This window comes from Nothobranchius furzeri, chromosome 5 (assembly GCF_043380555.1).
Source record: "Nothobranchius furzeri strain GRZ-AD chromosome 5, NfurGRZ-RIMD1, whole genome shotgun sequence".
Classification (NCBI taxonomy): domain Eukaryota; kingdom Metazoa; phylum Chordata; class Actinopteri; order Cyprinodontiformes; family Nothobranchiidae; genus Nothobranchius; species Nothobranchius furzeri.
In genome coordinates, this window is record NC_091745.1 from 17,328,566 (window position 1) to 17,347,774 (window position 19,209).

General features: G+C 41.8%; 1 protein-coding gene across 3 annotated transcripts; it reads right to left on the minus strand.

Annotated features, from left to right (window-relative positions):
* Window positions 1-471: 471 nt before the first annotated feature.
* LOC107396494 (glutamine-rich protein 2) lies at window positions 472-16,840 on the minus strand. Of its 3 annotated transcripts, none has more exons than XM_015976250.3 (20): window positions 16,307-16,840; window positions 10,164-10,244; window positions 9,089-9,160; window positions 8,630-8,731; window positions 7,925-8,312; window positions 7,626-7,708; window positions 7,421-7,554; window positions 6,787-6,883; window positions 6,381-6,644; window positions 6,103-6,225; window positions 5,868-5,936; window positions 4,317-4,451; window positions 3,736-3,842; window positions 3,028-3,084; window positions 2,848-2,934; window positions 2,457-2,630; window positions 1,760-1,871; window positions 1,557-1,662; window positions 817-954; window positions 472-732 (listed from the first exon to the last, which is right to left on the minus strand). In XM_015976250.3, the coding sequence occupies exons 1-20, from the start codon at window positions 16,655-16,657 to the stop codon at window positions 599-601; spliced, it is 2,814 nt and encodes a 937-aa protein (XP_015831736.3). In that variant the 5' UTR covers window positions 16,658-16,840; the 3' UTR covers window positions 472-598. The 3 variants fall into 3 exon arrangements, with proteins under 3 accessions (XP_015831736.3, XP_015831735.3, XP_054592642.2); XM_015976249.3 differs by having other exon boundaries at window positions 4,317-4,454; XM_054736667.2 differs by lacking the exons at window positions 6,381-6,644; window positions 6,787-6,883; window positions 7,421-7,554 and having other exon boundaries at window positions 4,317-4,454.
* Between the last annotated feature and the right edge of the window lie 2,369 nt (window positions 16,841-19,209).

Consider the following 19,209-nt stretch of genomic DNA (forward strand, 5'->3'; position numbering starts at 1 on the left):
CGACTCATTTATACTAAAAAGCACTGCGGTGTCTTTAAATATTTCTCATGTTATTTTTATGTTTAGTTTTCAGCCCAAAAACTTGTTTTTACAGAGTGAAGAAGAAAGTTTGACCTTTGATCTAATTTTAACTGAACTGTTTGAATTTTTCTCGTTTCCGGGACGTTTGTGGTTGAACACGTGGCGTATTTAAAGAATCAGATTCCTGAAAGTTAGAAACCATCAGGGTGAGTTGTAACCACACCTCCATGTTTCCTTCCTGCTTAAAGCCTCGTGTTTCTGTGAACAGGATGTTCTCTCTTTCTGGTTGTATGATGCAACAACAGCTGACTCAGCCCCACAAACACCAACTTGCAGCCAAAAATACTCACTTTAAAATTAAGTTTCATTGGATTTGGTTGGAAAATCTTCTGCAGCAGCAGCAAAAAAACTTATATTCAGTTATTAGTTTGTATTAAATAAATAAAAAAATCAGGTTTGATCACAGAGGTGGAAACAAACAGACGATGCCTCTGATAAAATTTATTTAGTTTCAGTCTTCGGAGAGGTGAAGGTTACCTATGGGACCGGAAGTCTTTCAGCAGAGCTCTGCCGCCACCTACAGGTCGAGTGGTTCATCGATCTGAGGATCATCAGCGCTCTCTGCTGCAGCAGAAGTCTGAGTGATGGAGCTCTGCGACGTGCAGCAGCCCAGAGCTGAGACGGGCCAGTCCCGACCAGAGCAGCTGGAGGCTGGGCAGGAAGAGGCGTGACGTCATCGGGCTTTGGTTTTAAACATGCACGTCAGCTCGCCTGGATGTGTTCTAGTCAACTCACCTGGGGGGCTGCACTGCATGCTCCTGGCACTGGGGGGGAGCTGATGGACAGGTGTGGTCTGTCCCACTTCTAGGGGCACAGCACGTCTCTGGGAGGCGGAGTTCTTGGCCTTGTTCTTTATTTTGCACGTGCCTGCAGCTATCAGATATCAGAAACATGAGAAAAACATTCATCGTCACATTCTCCGGGACAAACATCTGCACAGATCAAATGTTTAAACTCCGTCAAACTCATTGTTTCAACAAAACTTCTTTTTCATGTATTTCAAACAGAAATAGCTTCTTTCAAGAGCTGCAAAGATGATCTCTGATCTCTGATTCAGCCACAAAGCAGCAAGTGTTTCAGGAGCAAAGATATTCAGAGGAACTTCAGCTGGACCAAAGCTCTGGAAAAATCCTTGAACTGATTAAAAACAAAGATTTTCTCCTAATATCTTCAGATCCTTGAAAAGGGTTGAAGGACTTGAGCTACATCAGACAGCACCACATCAGAAAATCACGCAACAGCTGACAGAACCACATGGGCCAGGGAGGATTCTGGGAAATCTTTGTCAGGCTCCATGATAAAGAGTTACATGGTAGGTGGTGGCAGCATCACAGAGAAAAGCATGGAGGTGTTTTTCTGGCTGTCAGCGGCTCTGATGTTGAGCTGGTTTTACCATAAAGATCAGTCTATGAGTGCACCTAAAAAGTGGTGTGTGTGTCATGAAGCAGAAGGCTTCAGAACCTAAACACACTCACCGTCTTTGGTGGCGATTGTAGGTAGTTTGGTTTCAGTGTTCTTCAGAGCCTGGATGCTCAGGCAGTCTTTGTACAGGTGACCGTCTAGTCCAATGACACCGATCTCCTGTAAATGACCCAGAAACATCTGAGTGTGAGGTTCTGATGAGGTGAACAGGATCTAAATTTGTTCTGTCGAGCTTCACCAGCTTCTTTTTTCCTACCTGAGTCATGCCCTCCGCCTGTGTGTGAGTAAGGAGCTTGGTGCCCTGCAGGCTGTTGCCCCCACTGCTCCGCGGCACCGCCTGGTTGTCCATCAGCTCAGAGGTCCACTCACTAATCAGGAAAAATAACTGTTTAAGAACAGAGAACAGCTACTGATTTCCATCAAGCTGCTTCGTCTCATCCTGTCGTCTAAACAGAACAAACCACAGCGAGTCAAAGAGACGATTCTTGACTTTTGGGTCACCACTTGATTAACTAGAAAACAGTTAATTTAGTGCCTCTCCTTCCAATTCCCCTGATTCACTTCTGTGTTTCAGATTTTTACACAAATCACACAGATCAGACCTGAATCCATCTAAGCTAAGACAAACCCTCTCACGATGATAACAACTAAACTCAGATCCACTGAGCTCAAACAAGCTGGGATGTCCAGATCCTGTCCTCAAACCGACTTTTGTGGGTCTTTGCCCGGTCTGCGGTTCAGTTAGATGTGTTTTAATGACTATTGTGGGTTTTTTACTCACTGGGCCAACGGTCCCTTTTAGGACGATACATTATTCTTAAAAGAACATTGGACATTTGTCAGAGAGCCGAGGCATTTAGGAAAATAAATGTCCATGACAGCGTGTTCTAAAGTCTGTGAGCTTTGGGTTATTTGAAGACATTTGTCCTCGTCCCTGAGTGGACCTGACTCACTGCTGGACTCCTGCCGGATTCTGGTTGGTGTTGTCCCAGTTTTCCTGCCGTCTCCATGCTGACGTCATGCTGTCTATCTGTCTGCACATGTCGTTGTAGCTCCTCTGAAACGCCACCCTCTTCCTGCCAGGGGTGCCCATCCAGCAGTTGTAGCGGCTGGCTCCTGGTTTCAGTCTGAGACAGAGAGGGCAGCTTACACAGCAGGTGTGTGTGTGTGTGTGTGCGTGCGTGCGTGTGTGTGCGTGTGTGCGCGCGTGCGTGTGTGTGTGTGTGTGTGTGTGTGTGTGTGTGTGTGTGTGTGTGTGTGTGTGTGTGTGTGTGTGTGTGTGTGTGTGTGTGTGTGTGTGTGTGTGTGTGTGTGTGTGTGTGTAGCCAAGGCTGGAGGTCTCACCTCTTGTTCTGCTGCAGGTCTGCGTTCAGCGGCCTGGTCGACTTGTGGGAGGGAAGCGCAGGATACGATGGAAGTGTGTTCACAATCCTTTTATCCCCCAGAGACAAAACACAAGCACACAATAGGCTCTGTGATGTCAGACAGAAATAATCGCAGCCCGATCTGCTTGTTTTGACTCACGGTCCGGGGACTTGCATCAGAACGGGTCGATCACAGGACAGGCAGTGAAACAGCTCTCTGGAAATAAACACAACTTTTTCGTTTAGGGAACAAAAGATTTTTTACTGTAAAAGTAAAGAAAACAAAAAGGAAAAAAGGGAAATTGTTTCACTCGTTTGTTCTGCAAACTGACGGACCTGGACTGTTTTAAATAAAACACCTGACACATTCTTAGATGTTGATTTAAAGGATGATTTCACTCTTTTGTTCAGCCAGTGTGTGTGTGTGTGTGTGTGTGTGTGTGTGTGTGTGTGTGTGTGTGTGTGTGTGTGTGTGTGTGTGTGTGTGTGTGAGTGAGTGAGTGCATGTGTGCGTGTGTGTGTGTGAGTGTGCATGTGTATATGTGTGTGTCTGTGTGTGTGCATGCATGCATGTGTGTGTGCGCGCACATGCGTGTGCGTGTTTGCATGTGCGTGTGTGCGCGCGCATGCGTGTGTGTGTGTGTGTGTGTGTGTGTGTGTGTGAGTGAGTGCGTGTGTGTGAGTTTGCGTGTGTGTGTGTGCATGCATGCATGTGTGTGTGCGCGCGCATGCGTGTGTGTGTGTGTGCGTGTGTGCGCGCGCATGCGTGTGTGTGTGTGTGTGTGTGTGTGTGTGTGTGTGTGTGTGTGTGTGTGTGTGTGTGTGTGTGTGTGTGAGAGGTCAGATGGAACAGAACTGTTGGACTCACCTTTTGATCAAACAGGCGTTGTCAAGTTCAGAGTTAAGCTTGTCTTCAATGGTCTTCCAACGTTTCTCCAGCTGCAGCATCAAATAGTCCACCTCGATCCTGTTCACCTGAGGATCCATCGTTCCAGACCACACTCAGCATCGGTTATAAAACTACACCCGCTCTGGAGAGGGGCGTTTCATCAACCAGTTCATTTAATATTTTTCTCTCTTCTTTCATTTCATTTAGCTTAAGTAAACAAATTCCAAATGAAACCAAAACATATTTTCTGAAAATCTAATTTTTCATTTCCAAAAAACATGAAGATAATTCAGAAAGCATCCAAATCCAAAGATTTAACAGTCTGTGACGTGGTCCGTGTTGTTTCGTTTAATGAGTAAAACCATAAACGTATTCTAAAATCCAGCGTCAGACAAACCAAACGTTTACCATAAAACTAAACGAAGACAGAATCGGTTTGTGAAAAACGACATTAGGTCCTGATACCTGAAATCCTAAAATAGAATCAGATTGTTAACTAGAGTAAAACAGAAAACATAATGATGACGTTTCTAATCAGCATCACAAATCTGCTGCCTTACTTTTGTCTCCAGCTCAGAAGAAAGTCTGTGGGAGAATTCTTGCCAGCCCTCTTCCGGAAGCACCACGTTTTTTGGAAACTCTTGCACCTCGGTCTCCGGTTGCTCCTTCACCACAACAACCGGTCCTTCTGTCTTCTGCTGGAGATTAAAAACATGGCGGCGAGGTCAGGCAACGAAATAGACTACTCAGAGGTCATCATCTGAACGATCCACCGTTCATCTCTACTGTTTAATTTTAGACACCATAGTCAGGAAACTCTACGTTTTCATTTCAGTGGCTCATATTATTATGTTGATAGTTATTATTTTCTAAATTCTGATGTGTTATAAAACCTCTTAAAACCCTCCAGTGACTTTGTAACAGAATGAAATGACTTTTTTCCCCCTCCTCTGACACAGAACTAGTCTGCATGAGATAGGGCCTCAAGGCCTCATGCATTTGCTTCTTTCCAGCTCAACAGAAGAATGAAGAATGAACTCTTTTCTTTTAATGAATCAAATAACTCTATTTTAATAAGCTAATCAAACCAAGTGTTAGTCAATAAATAAGTTGTGACCAATTTGTGAAATCAAAATATTAATAACTTTATTATAATCCTATAGAATATAATAAGTAATATGACTTTAAATGTTCCACTAGGACTGATCTCACGTAGCGTTAAAAGACAGGACACATTACTTTCACTGATCCAATCAGAATCTGTCAGATCTCACGGAGGTGTGGTTTTGGTGGTGTTTGGTAAATCTGTCAACTTTTCATTCGACCATGAACCAAAACATCCGAAGTATAAAACTATGCCCACGCCATCTTTAACGCCAGTTCAAAGCGTTCTAGAGATGTTGTCGGAGTGGCTATACCGTAATTTTCCTCTTCAGCCGAAAGAACCAACGATAAGCTGGATAAAATCTGTTGCTGTTCCACCTGCTGCAACGGTTCCTTTCAGAATAAAAGCTGAACCATCACGACCCAGGTTTGGGTCTCACCAGATACCAGTAAAATTGTCGTGACCCGGGAGTATCTCACAGACTGGTCTGGTCAGCTGCCGTGGCTGCTTCTACAGGCTCCGGCTCCATAAGGTCAAGCTGGACCTTTACACCCCCTGATCTAACGGGGACTTCCGCTCAGGGTAGGTAGACCGACAAATAGTGTCGAATGTGTTTATGAATCTCCTAATCAACGCTTAACGCGAAGACATCATCTTCAGTTCCCATCAGAACTAATCGCTTCTTCGGATTTGCTGGTTCTGAACATTCCACATCACACCATTCTCCATCTCATCCACTTTAGTTACACCATACATTTAGTGTTAAAGTTAGTCTAGTTTAATTTGATAGTAATAACATTCTTAACTTTTAAACTCGACTCTCTCTCTTCTGTTGTCTCTGAGTGAATACGAAGCTGTTATCTAATCCCTGCATTAAAAAGTTCCAATCTTCTGGTTTAAATAACCTCACAGATCCATAAGGTGGATTTCATATTTACTATGGAATCTTTTGTCTTATGGCTTATTAAATAACATGTCATTTAAATCATTACAACTTCAGACCTACAGTTTTATGTTCCTGTGTCTGCATGTTGGTCGTTTTCACCTCCAGCTCCTCCATCATGGCGTAAAGCTCCTGTGGGAGGAAAAAAAAACACTTTTGATAGAAACATGAGAGGAAAACATCTAAAGTACTCTGTAGGTGTGTTTCTGTACATCTGGGAGCGGTGGAGCCAGAACTGTTTTGTCGCATTAGAGCTCGTTAGTCTGCAGACTAAACGAGACGATCTGGAGAGGTTTACCTCGATCAGCCCTTGTTTCTGTCCACTGTCCTCATGCAGGATCCTGGTTGTCTTCTGAAGTTTTTCACTGTCTTCTTGAAGCTGCAGAATGGCCCGCTGCACGTCCTTCACTAGTCCAATATTCTGACCCAGACAGAACCACAAACACATCTTAGACCCAACACACTGACTTCCCAACACTCAGACCTGATTAACCCAGTGACTAGACTGCAACCTGCCAATCCCCCTAACAGAGTGTGACCTGGAGCACAGGAGTGTGACCTGTCTGCTGTACTGACTCTGGCTGCCTGTCTCTCCTCCAGCTGCAGTGCTTTGACTCGGTTCAGCTGCTGGATCAGACCGTTCACCACGTCCTGCAGCTGCTGCTGCTGCTGCTGCAGAAGGCTGAGCTCACCGCCAGCGTCTACAGGGATGGAGGTTTGATGTGACCTCTCAGTGACCTCACCAACACCCTGCTTCTCACTCCTGTCTCGGAGGCCGCTGGACATTGGGGCGGTCTCGGACAGGATTGTGTCCTCTATCGTGGCCCGCAGGTCATCCAGCTGAGGTCAGAGAGCTCTGATTAGACATGTTCATAGAGTCAGTGACTGAACAGAGTGAGTGGTTTTATCTGGTGAGAGGATCGTTCATGTGCTTTAAAACTCCCTGACCACAGTCTTTCCTCTGAATGACTTCCTGTCTGACCTGATCCTGCAGGTTCTGGTCTGAACATCTTTCCTCCAGCTGAACTTGCTGCTCCCTCAGAGACTTCATGCCTTCCTCCAGTTTCTGTAAAGACTTCCTGACATGAAGGTAAAACAACAAAACAGAGACCTCCGTTTTTCTGTAGCAAGTAGAGTAAAATAAAGTCCTTTTATCAGGTAGATCATGTTTATGTGAACCACTTGACTGACTGAAGAGCTGCAGAAAGGCCTGTTCAGAAGTCCTGATGCAGTTCGGAGCTTTTTAATCACCTTATTGGAGCTAAAATCCTGTTTCGTCTTCGTCGTTTTTCATAGATTCAGGTAAAGAAATGAGAAAAAACAACGTGTCTCTGACATCCTGCTGTTGTGTCACACCGTTCAGGTTCATCTCCTTAGTTTGGAAAACCTTTTCTGTGACAGATTTATGGATCAAAGTAAAAAACATAAACATCCCTCAGTCAGAAACAATAACTCACTGGAACTGAGTTGGGCCGTGGGAAACCCGGAGAACTGTTGAACCAGATCACTATAAAATACTCTGAATATAAAACTGAATCAGGAGTTCTGAGCAGAACTGGATCGGGGTTAGTGCACCACTTTATGTCTGATTCACCTCTCTGCCTCGCTGCCTTTACCTGAGATACAACACATGCTGTCTGAGCTCATCAAACGCTGGGCTCTCTACATTCAGACTCTCGGAGGCCGGCACCGAGCTGCTGCTTCTGTCCTTCATCGTTAGTGTCATTACCATCTCCTCCAGGTTGTCCAGCTTTGGACAGATACATCAGCCCGTCAGAACCAGAACAGATAATACCTCTGTCTTTGGTTTTGTCCTCTTACCTTGTCTCGGTCACTAATCAGGTCCTCTATCAAAACTTTCTGCTGGTTCAGCTGGGCCATCATGTTGTTGTGCCTAACAGAACCTGAGAGAACAACAATGAGAACGTGACGTTTCTCTGGAGATGGATCACCTCCGGCCTGGTTCTGAGCAGTTAGTAGATACATGGCATGTTTATCTAAAGTCTTAAAACTGTTTTTATGGTTAATAAACCGTGTGTGAGTTCTGATGCGTGAACACACACACAGAAAGGTGAGCAGAGCTTGTAGCTGATAGCGGCTGAGAGCCGGTGTAGTGGTACCTTTGTTGCTGATGAGCTCGTTGAGCTGAGCCAGCTGGACCTGGTCCATCTTATGTTCCTCCAAATCCAATAAGCAAACCTCCAGCTGGGTGACTTTCTTCTGCAGTTTGTTGATGGTCTTCACAGCCACCATCATCTCCTGGTACCACGGTGAGCTGCTGATCTTCTCAAACGAGTCCATGTCATCTTTTGTTGTGTCTGGGTCACCTTTGACCTGAGCAGGTGGGTCGGAGGAGGCCTCGGAGGTGTTGGCGATTTCAGAGGGAGCTGCTGGTGTGGTGCCTTGCTCATCGGGTGAGGAGGATGGGGGGGTGTGAGGAGGTCTGATGGTAGGACTGTGGGGTTCTACTGGCGTGGTTGAATCCCTGACATCTGTGTTTGTTGGTCCCTGAGAAAAGATGAGAGATTTGGATCTCTGAACCTACGCCTGATTTTATGGATTTTAGAGCCGATGTCAAAGAACCTGAACTCTTCAGAAATCAAATCTGTAACTTTAACAGATCTTTAAACGTGATGATTCAGGCAAAGTGATTACTGATAAAAACAGATCTGACTGAAAGCGTTTCTTCAACCTGTGTCATCTTCTGATGTTAGAAAACTAATCCGCTCATTTCTGAAAGAGTCTAAAGACCTCAAGTTTACACACACACACACACACACACACACACACATATGAAACTCCTAAGGCCACTGTTTGCTTCTGACCTTGCTGAGGTGTGCGTTGAACTGGGCCGACTGCACAAAGCTGAGGCTCTGACTCAGCTTCTCTGGTTCTGGATATTTCTGAAGAGTTTCCCTCAGAGAGCTCTGGCACACAGGGAGGAGATGGAACATCAGAGAGATGCACAAACACACAGTAGTTCAGTCTGACACCTGATTCGCTTCCACACACCGCTGCACATGACTACACAGAAGAAGCTGCAGATACAATATAGCAAAATACCTTAGTTTTTTTTTCAACTAATGACACTTTTAAAATTACATTAGATTGAAATTACACATGTAAACATTAATATAAGTAATAAAGTTAGGTCATTTAAAAAAATAATATTAGAAAACAAAACAGAAATGGACACATCTGCCACAGAAACATGACATTTACAAGCTGCTTCATGATCCTGTCAGCGCGCCCCCTGCTGGACAGAGTGGAGACCATGCACTCACCACAGTGTTCTCTAGAGTGTCCACGCGGTGGCAGCACTTCTCCACCTCTGTTCGTGCCTGAGCGTCCGCACCCTGGAGAGGAAATAAAGCTGTCATGCATGGGTGTAATTTTGGTGGTGGTGGTGGTGTGTGTGTGTGTTGGGGGGGGGGGGGGGGTGTCATGTTTTGTCCCCTGTGCTTTTTATCGTCCAAACACAATATTATGCTATATTAAACACCGACACGGGTTGAGCACTAGGACGAAGTGGGAAACAACCGCTTGTGTTGATGCCTGTCTGTCATTAGATCATACTGTAAAGACCCCCCCACCCCCACCCCCCAGCTAATAGCTGCACAGTTGAGAAAATTGTTGAAATTTTAAATGTCACCACAAACGTAAAATCCACTAAAACAGTTTTACAACAGAAAATATCATTTTCAGTTTCTACAGTGGCTTAGGCCTTGTGCAGCTCCTCCACACTCCTAAAGCATGAAAGGCTTCACCGTACATTTAACCAACACCTACAGAAACTTGGGCATCAGCGTGTTAAGTGGATAATTAATTATGTAAAAGGACTAAATAATTGATTATTTCTTCACAACAAACATGAATGACTTTACAAGACCTGAAAACTGTATTCTAGAGCACACACTCATAAAAATACACACACATTTGTCTACATTTAATTTTGAAACAGAATAAAATTATTAGTGTAATTTTTCACACAGTTAATTTAAATGATAGTTTTTGGGATGTTACGTCAGTTTAGATTAGACACAAAATCAGATGTTTAATTGGTAAGATGGTGCTGGAACTTAATGTAACTTCACTGGGTTTTTAATCATCAGAGGATTGGATCAGGCAAAGGCCTGATGCATAATAAATGTTGTTTTCAGGACTGATAACAACTTATAAATACCAGTAACATTCTGCTCTAGGTTTCTGAGCTGGTCTCAGAAGACGAACAACTCAAATGATAAAATCAGAGCAGATCCAGACGCTCCTGTTTCATATTTCAGACACTGAAGAGTCCAACTATAAAATCAAATGTGACTATTTCTCCACTGGTCTTAGTGGAATTGCCTGCAGATAAACCTTGGATTGTTGGTGAAGCTCCTCGATCTTCTCCATCAGACCCTCTTTCTGTTTCTGCAGGTCCTGAACTAGCTCCAACGCCTGTAGAGAAACAAGAGCATCAGACTCGGATTCATCAGGATTCTCTGGTGGTTCTAATGGCAGAAGTGTGGTAGGAGAAAATTAAACACTCTCACGAGTCTGTCCTCTGACCTTTGACCCCACACAGAACATGCTGAAGACAGATCAAGCTGTTGCACCGTTTTCACATCATGCTTCAGGCTGACTGTGTGCCGCTTTCTTACATTTCCCACGAGGCCATGGGGGTCTGTTTGCAGAGCCAACATTCATGTTTTATCTGTTCTTTTGTTCTGAAAATAAATTCCAAAGCTGCATGTGGAGGAATTTAACGGTTTCTGGAGGTGTTCAGACATGAAATGATGCACAGCAACCCCCCAAAGCTTCGGCTGCAGCCTGAATGACTAACAGCAGGTTAAAGGGTTCAGGCCTGCTTCCAGTCAGGCTCGGCCATCAGTGAGTTTCTGAATTTGTTCGAACAAGAACTTTGGGGATTCCTGCAGCTTTAAACATTAAATGTTAACATTCTGAAATATTATATTTGGATAAAATTCTGTAAAAGAAACACAATCTGGATTTTTACTTATTGAAAAAATCATCCAAAACAAAATAATCAGCAGAAATAAACCAAAGAAATCTGGAGGAACGGAAATGTCACAGGTTCCTATCCCAGTGATTCTTCCTGTGTGTTTTAAGTAAGTGATGGATGGATGGATGAATGGATGGATGGATGGATGGATGGATGGACTAAGGTTCAAACAGATGGATGGATAGATGTATGTATGTATGCATGTATACATGGATGGATGGATGGATGGACATGGTCAAATGGAAGAACGAAGAGATGGATGGATGGACAAACTGAGGGATAGAAGAATGGATGAATGGATGGATGTACAGATGGATGGGATGGGTGACAGACAGACAGATAGATGGACGATTGAATGGATGGATGGATGGATGAATAGATGGAAACACTTCAATGACAGAGTGACTGACTTGGATGGTTTTAAACATAAAAAGGAGCCTTTACTTTAGACCGCTCTCATATTTGTCATAACTTGTTCCATCCAAACTCCAGACATTGAGTCCAAACCACCAGAACTTCAGAACATCCATGAAAAAACAACAACTTGTTGAACATCTAAGAGGAAGAGTTCTTACCCACTCCAGTGATCTAAAACCCAGTTTTTGTTAGAAGCAATACCCAAACAGAACCTATCATTGGTAACCGCTCACTTTACTTTCTGTTTGGTTTAGTTCATTTGAAATGTGGCAGATTTTTTTATGGTGTTTCTTCTTCAGCTCTAAAACATCCCACTCTGCTGTCAGCTCAGAGGAAATGTTGTTTTGTTTTCATTGCCTAACAAACAAACAAACAGAGTCGTGGGGTGGAGGCAGACCTCCTGTCCATTACTCTTTGAGCTCGTGGTTCAGTAAAAACAGTCACTCATTAACTGAACACACAACTGTTGTTACACACTGAACAAACCACCGGTTTGCACAGACATGCGGGCGTTCACCAGAGTGCTGCTGGTGACATGTGGTCCACGCCGCCATAGGAGGGCAAGCCAGGTCAGCTTGTCATGGTTAAACCAGCAGAAAGAGCGGCTGACCCAGCCCGAGCCCAAACAGAACATGAATGATTCAGTCGGGCTTCAGAAAGCTGCAGCATCATCTGCTTTTCATCTGAGAGCTATTCACTGACTGACAGCTGGACTCATCTCTGTGGGGGACTAATTACCCCCCTATCACATGGAGGCAGGACAAGAGGAGGATGGGATCAGAACCGAGGGCAGGTCTGGACCATGACGACACTAATCTAACTCCTTCAGCTCCACCAGTACAACATAAGCTGTCTACTGAAAGAAAAGCTGAAGATGCTGAGCTCTTTTGGCTGCAGCCTGACAGAAACCTGGAGGGAGACATGCAGAGGTCATTTGAGATGTCACGATGGCGCCCGTCTTCTTTGTGCCTCCTGTCATCAGCGGCTTAGTGCTGTGCTGAAAGTCCACAAGGATGAGGAGGAGGAGAAAGGGATGGTGCTGGCTAAAATTCTGCACATTCAGATTCGCCACATGAACAAAAATACTCTCACAGTAAGGCCAAACAATCAAAAACACAAGTGAAAAAAACCATTAAATTGATTCAATTGTAGCGTTGCAAATTGAGCTCAAGATATATATATATATATATATATATATATACACATATATATATATATATATATATATATATATATGTGTATACACATATATATATATATATATATATATATATATATATATATATATATATATATATATATATATATGTATACACATATATATATATATATATATATATATATATATATATATATATATATATATATGTGTATACATATATATATATATATATATATATGTGTATACATATATATATATATATATATATATATATATGTATACACATATATATATATATATACACACACACATATATATGTGTATATATATATAAATGTATACACACACACATATATATGTGTATATATGTATATATATATACATACATATATATATATAAATACACACATATATATATATTTATATATATATATATATATATATATATATGTATGTATATATATATACATATATATATATACACATATATATGTGTGTGTGTATATATATATGTATATATATATATATATATATATATATATATATATATATATATATATATATATATATATATATATATATATATATATATATGTATACCGTATATATGTATATATATATATATAGACAACTCAGAAAAACGCCTTCTTTGACCGGATGTTCTGACCGGGTAAAAGACTATTTATGTGTCCGAGTTTAACGTAACCGTACCTGTTCTGGTGCGAGTGCAGATGTTATATAAACCTGCGGAACCACATTGCAATCATTGTAGACATAACATTCATTTCACACTTCAATCATTGAGCACAGATTAATGAAGCATTTCATTATAATATAATTATTATAAGTACCAATAAACAAACATTTATTTAATGATTATCTAGATTATAAGTCATGGAAGAAGTTCCTATTGATTTAGGAAATCATTCTTGAATTTAGCAACTGATCCGAGCTGGAGTGTTCCTTATATGGAGGCCTTGGGGAAGAAAGTTATTGTTGACATGTCGTTATCAGTTGTCAGAGCTGCAGAGTCTGTGAGCTCCAGCTGGTATGAAGGCAGGCTCATTTAAAGGGAGCACACGCAGTCTTGTGTCTCCTGCCTGACCAGATGTTGAATAGATGTTGAAAGGTCAAACTGTACCTACAACCAGGGGCGTCGGACTGGGGGGGGGGGAGGGTACCGTTTACCCAGGGCCCACTGCAGGGAGGGGCCCTGAGACAGCTTTGAATAAAAATGTTTTATTGTTGTTGTTTTTTCCCCCAACTTACTTAATGTCTTAATAAACTTCCCTTTACTTGGATAAAGGGGTTAAGAAACAGAATTTCGCCTTAAAAATAATAACTGAATAATCTCTGAGGCATCTATCACCCCTTAAAAATGTGCAAAGTGGTTTAGTCCACACCAGCGGCCAGGGGCTGCACGGCTGCATGTACAGCTATGAGACATCGCAGATGCCGACAGCCAGAGCTGGAGGCAGGAGAGTCAGTCATGTCTTTTCCCAAGAAAGGGAAATCTGGCTTCCAGAAAAGAAGGAGAAAAAGTTAATTGAACAGAAGCAAGTATGGACTAGCCTAGTGAACTAGACCAAATTCTTGCTTTGCAAAGAATGGTCTAGGCATGCTCCATTGGAACCTCAGCAGCTCCTACCAGGACTCTGGCTAGCCAATCACAGCTCTCTAGAGGGGTTTCAAACACATAAAGAGCTGTGATTGGTCCATAATGGTGGGCCAATCATGCTCTATTTGCTCAGTGAACAAATCACAGAGCTTTATCCGCTTTGTGGGCCAATCAGGGCACTCTATATGCCTGGTGGGTGGGATGATGCAACAGAGTGAAACAAGAGTATGTCACATTCATTGTCCAGTGGAATGCGGAGATCATTTGAAAGGCAACGGTAGAACCCGCCCCACAACCGAGAGCCGTCAATGGAGCATGGCCAGACTAAATAATACATTTATTTAGTCTGGCTTGCCAGGCTAAGTATGGACTAGGTTTTTCAAGAAGGAAGGTGAGCAGCAGCAGAACACAGTTTTAGCTGATATTAGCTAGCTCTCAGAAGCTGCATTCATGTTAGGTGTTCAGTGTTAAACGACTTTAGTTTCACCATCAAGATCAAATATAAATTAATTATATATAAATTAATTAGTGTTATCAGTGATAACACAAATTAATTTATACATATTAATCAGAATTATTATCGCTGGCGGCCGCCGCCAATTAATTCATGGACCTCGCAGTAAAAACAGGTTCACTCTGTGTGGATATTTCAGCTCCTTCCCAGTCATGGACCAGGACAAACTTGGTATCGATGGATTCGTGGTAATCTCAGGAATGAGAAGCTGCCACTGTTTTTCGTATAGCATGATGACACTGGTGTTAGAGGATTGTTATTGACTTGGTTAGATATTTTAAGCATATTTTAAATTTCTTTATATTTGATCTTGAAAACGGACAATCTTATAATTTGGCTGATAATGCAGGGATTATAAAATTTAGAGTACCTTACATTCACAGAGAGAACCTGGTTTATTTCATGTCATATGTATTTAATATATCAATATATCAGTATTAGCAAAGCTTATCATGAACTATGACAGACATGACTGAAGAGCAGATGAAGATATCATGCCAGGCACTGATGAGAAAATATTACAAGGATCTCACAGCTGAATTTGAGAATGAGATGCTACACCTGAGAACAATACATGGTGCCACATTTCCACACATTCGGTCTCCTCTTGAGCTGCTTAATGCCATCTACAGGATGCAATTACAGCGCATTTTTGGAGAAGTTTGTATTGGACTGAGGATATTTTGCACACTACCTGTGACTGTTGCTGGGGGTGAACGGGTTTTTAGCAAACTGAAACTGGTGAAAAATTATTTGAGATCAACAATGTCCCAGGATAGACTGAACAGCCTAGCTCTTCTTTCTATTGAAAGCCAATTAGCCAAAGGATTGGACTTTAAAGATCTCATAAGTGATTTTGCTAACATGAAGACCCGTCAGTGGGCATTTACTGGAAAATAAATTCCAGGATTTTTGTTTGAACACATTGTTGGCAAATAAAAATAATTATATGTGAAGTCTGGGCATTTCACTTTTATTATGCTGGCATTTGTATTTGCTCAGTATAGAGGTTAAACTAAGATCATATTTTTTATCTTGTCTTATAGCATGACAAAAAATGTGTAAGAGAGATATTACGTAATTGAGCATGGGGGCCCACCTAGAAGACTTGTACCTAGGGCCCAGAATTTGGTGCTACACCCCTGCCTACAACTGATAGCTGGACGTTACACAGTCAAATACCATCACTACTGCATTTGGGTTTAAATTTAGATGAGTTAGAAACTCTAATTAAACTTATTGGATGGATAACCTCCAAACATTTCTCTGATTTGTGCCTTTTTATTTCCTCTCTTCCATCTGTGACATCTGATTCAGTCTCAGGAAGGTGCTGAAGGAGGCCTCAGCTTCCAGAAGGAGAGGGGAAGCTCCCTGAAACCAGTTTTAGACAATATATTTTAAGTGAACCTGGGCTTGATCAGACTTTGTAAAGTGTTTTTATCTCTTTGGACTTCAGCTGCTTAACTCTGATCTGGTGTTCAACAGAACAATCTTCTAAATTCAAGAGATGAAACCCAGATAAGTAAGGAAAGCAAGTATCAAACAGACTGAAAATATGACTTCTGAAAGTGATGACAGCTGAAGAGTTTTACTCTGACATGGTAGGCTACTTTTTATTTGAAATCCACTTTTTCAGTTTCCTGAACGTTTTCGAAAAACGACAAACGTTTTCCGCTTCAGACTATAACAGATAACAACTAAACATTTCATGTCTGGATTTTTATCACATTTCCAAAAATAAACTTTTAATCGATCAGTTTCTGACCGGATGAGCCGTCACCCTCACCTCTGACACGCCGCCTTCGCAGGTCTGGATGCGGGTCAAGATCGCAGCTGCAGGGTCCGGGATCGGAGAACCATCGGTACCGGACAGGATCTGCTGCTCCGAATCAGAGACGTCCCTCTGCGCTTTCGCACCCAGCTTCTCATCCTCCCCCTCAAGTGGTCGGTCTGGGGTGACCGGGGACGTTTCTCCGGGAAGAGTGCCTCCTCTCCACTGGATCTTTAGCCCCCGGATGTCCAGCTGTTTCAGCACCGCCAGGAGGAGCGCGTGAAGGGCGCTGAAGTTGACGGAGCTTTCGTGGGGTGTTCCGATGGATACGTTTAACAAATCGAATAAGCTGATGCTCTCCGACATGTTGGTTTGTGTCGGAGTAAATATTGTTAAAACAATTAAACTAAGCTGCGTCCGACTGTCAGCGATTTAGCTACTGTCCGTTACAATAAATACCGACAGACACAGCGGGTAGTGTCAGTCTCCAGAAGTCTGTTTGGTTTGGTTACCGGTTACCAGGTCCCTCATTCCACCAGCGGAGGGAATCACGGAGCTTGATACATCATATTGGAGCGGTCAACAGAAAACAACGGCCCCCGGATGTAGAGGTAGACAAGTTAACCGGAAATAGCCATGCGTTTTTTCACAGTAAGTAAATTATAACTAATCCTTAGGCTAATACTAAACAACTGAGGCTTACATAATGATGAAATTGACTTATTAAATATTTTTTGACTCTGACATAAAACAAACTCAATAAAGTTGGGATGTACCGTGAAATTATTCACACTAAGTTGCTTTTATTTTGAAGTGCTAATCGGAATAACAATTTTGTAGCGATTCACTTCACGCAGCCTTGTACCACGTTGAACAACTCTCAGCGTTGCTCGTTGCTAGGGCAACAAGAACCGGTCGAGCTGCTTTTGAGGAACGGGAAAATCTCGCGTTTTTCTAATTCACGTTTACTGACAATTGTTTAGCGACATCATTGATGTTTCAGCTTGGATCTTGAAATAAACAGGCAACTAATTACAGTGTATATAGCCAATAAAATTTTTTATTAAATGCTTTGTTAAGTAAAAAAAAAAAAAATACACACACACACACACACACACATACATATATTCAAAATCTTAGGGTTGGGCGATATGGACTAAAATCAATATCACGATATACTGAGCATTTCACCTTGATAACGATAAATGGACGATAACTACAGGTAAGTGCAGAAACCAAAGTCATCCACTAGATGGAGTTGTCACATGTTTATGTTGAGTCACATTTTATGTGGTACGACATGAATGTTGCCAACCTACACACATTTTTCAATTATCAAATTTATTGACATGGGAAACATCACCTTGATAAAGGTCAGAAATTTCGATAATGATAAATATTTTTATTCATTGCCCAGCCCAGTCACTGACTGGGACCAGGAAACGGGACCACATCAGTCCGGTTCTGGCCTCCCTGCACTGGCTTCCGATTTGCTATCGCTCACAATTCAAAATCCTCGTCTTTGTTTATCATTTCTTCCAGGGTGGTGGTCCCCCCTATCTGGCCACTCTCCTGAACAAACATTCCCCATCACACGCTCTGCGCTCCTCTGACCAAGGCCTGCTCGCTGTCCCTCGTTCTAGGTGTCATACCCGTGGGGACCGGGCTTTCTCAGTCCTAGCGCCGTCACTCTGGAACCAGTTGCCACCCTAAGTTAGGCTGTCCCCATCTCTGCCAGTCTTTAAGAGTCACCTAAAAACACACCTCCTCCGCTTGGCGTTTCCAGAACATGTTTGATTTTGGCCCTCTTTTATGTTGATTTTATCTCAGTTTTCATTGGTTCACTCTATCCATCCACTCAATCCAAATGTGTTTCACACATTTACCAGAATGTTTCATCTATCTTGCAATTTCTATTTTGTAATTTGAATTGCTTTTATTGTTGATTTACTCAATATATTTACCTACAACTATACCATGTTCAGCGCTTTAGGTTTCCTGACAGGGTTGCGGAAGGCGCTTTATAAATAAAGCTTTGATTGATTGATTGATTGATTGAGCCCTAATATATAATTTTTTTAGTTTTTTGCTTTACTTGTTTTAGAACTGTGTAAAATGCCATCTGTGTTGTTTAGTTCCTTTCCTGTCCTGTTTTGCTTTAATCAGGAAGAGCTCAGTAATAAAAGTTAATTTAAATTTAATCATGTCAACCTTTTAAAGTAATCTATTCACCCTTCATCAGTCACTTTTGCACCAGTGTGTCAAGCAAATACATAAAAAGATAAAACACACAGCTAAGGCTCAAAATAATGATTTATTGATAAAAAAAACAAGCAGTGGAATGTCGATTTCGATTCTTAATCACCATATTCAAGTATAAAATAAAAATCACCTTTGTGGATTATTTCCCTTGACATCCTTGATTGCAGTTATTCCCATAATAACATTAAGCAAAATCAACAAGAACATCAAAAGAACGCATGTCACTTTCAGAGTAATAAACTTAAACTATTGTGCTGCTTTGATTCAGATCAGTTTAGTTTTACTTCATCTGATTGATTGAAGTCTGCAGCCTCAGTTTTTAAGTTTGTTCAATGTGCAACATATTTAAAGACAGGCAAGAAAAAAAATAACAGTTTTATTACTTATGTTTGACTAAAGTACCAGAACTCAGTTTCATTTAATGAGTTGACCTTCTTCTGACCAAACACAAATACATTCTGTCAGCAGATTTAGGCTTTAATAAGAAACATGCTCTCAGTGACACATACAGCTTTAAGTGTTTTCTAAGAAAGCACCTTGTGTTTGCAGGAGACTTTTCCAAATGGTCTGTGGGTCATATCTGACAGCTTTCTTTAAACTAGTCCTAAATGCTGCTTCTGTTTTCAACATCATTATCGTTCTTTGAGTCAAAAACA

Bases quoted from the DNA above. Each gene is read 5' to 3' on its own strand.
- LOC107396494 (XM_015976249.3), bottom strand. From the start codon at position 16,657: ATGTCGGAGAGCATCAGCTTATTCGATTTGTTAAACGTATCCATCGGA. The intron at 10,245-16,306 runs GTGAGGGTGACG...GTTTCTCTACAG, and splicing joins GCGAAGGCGGCGTGTCAGAG to GCGTTGGAGCTAGTTCAGGA. The intron at 8,732-9,088 runs GTGAGTGCATGG...CCTGTGTGCCAG, and splicing joins ACACTCTAGAGAACACTGTG to AGCTCTCTGAGGGAAACTCT.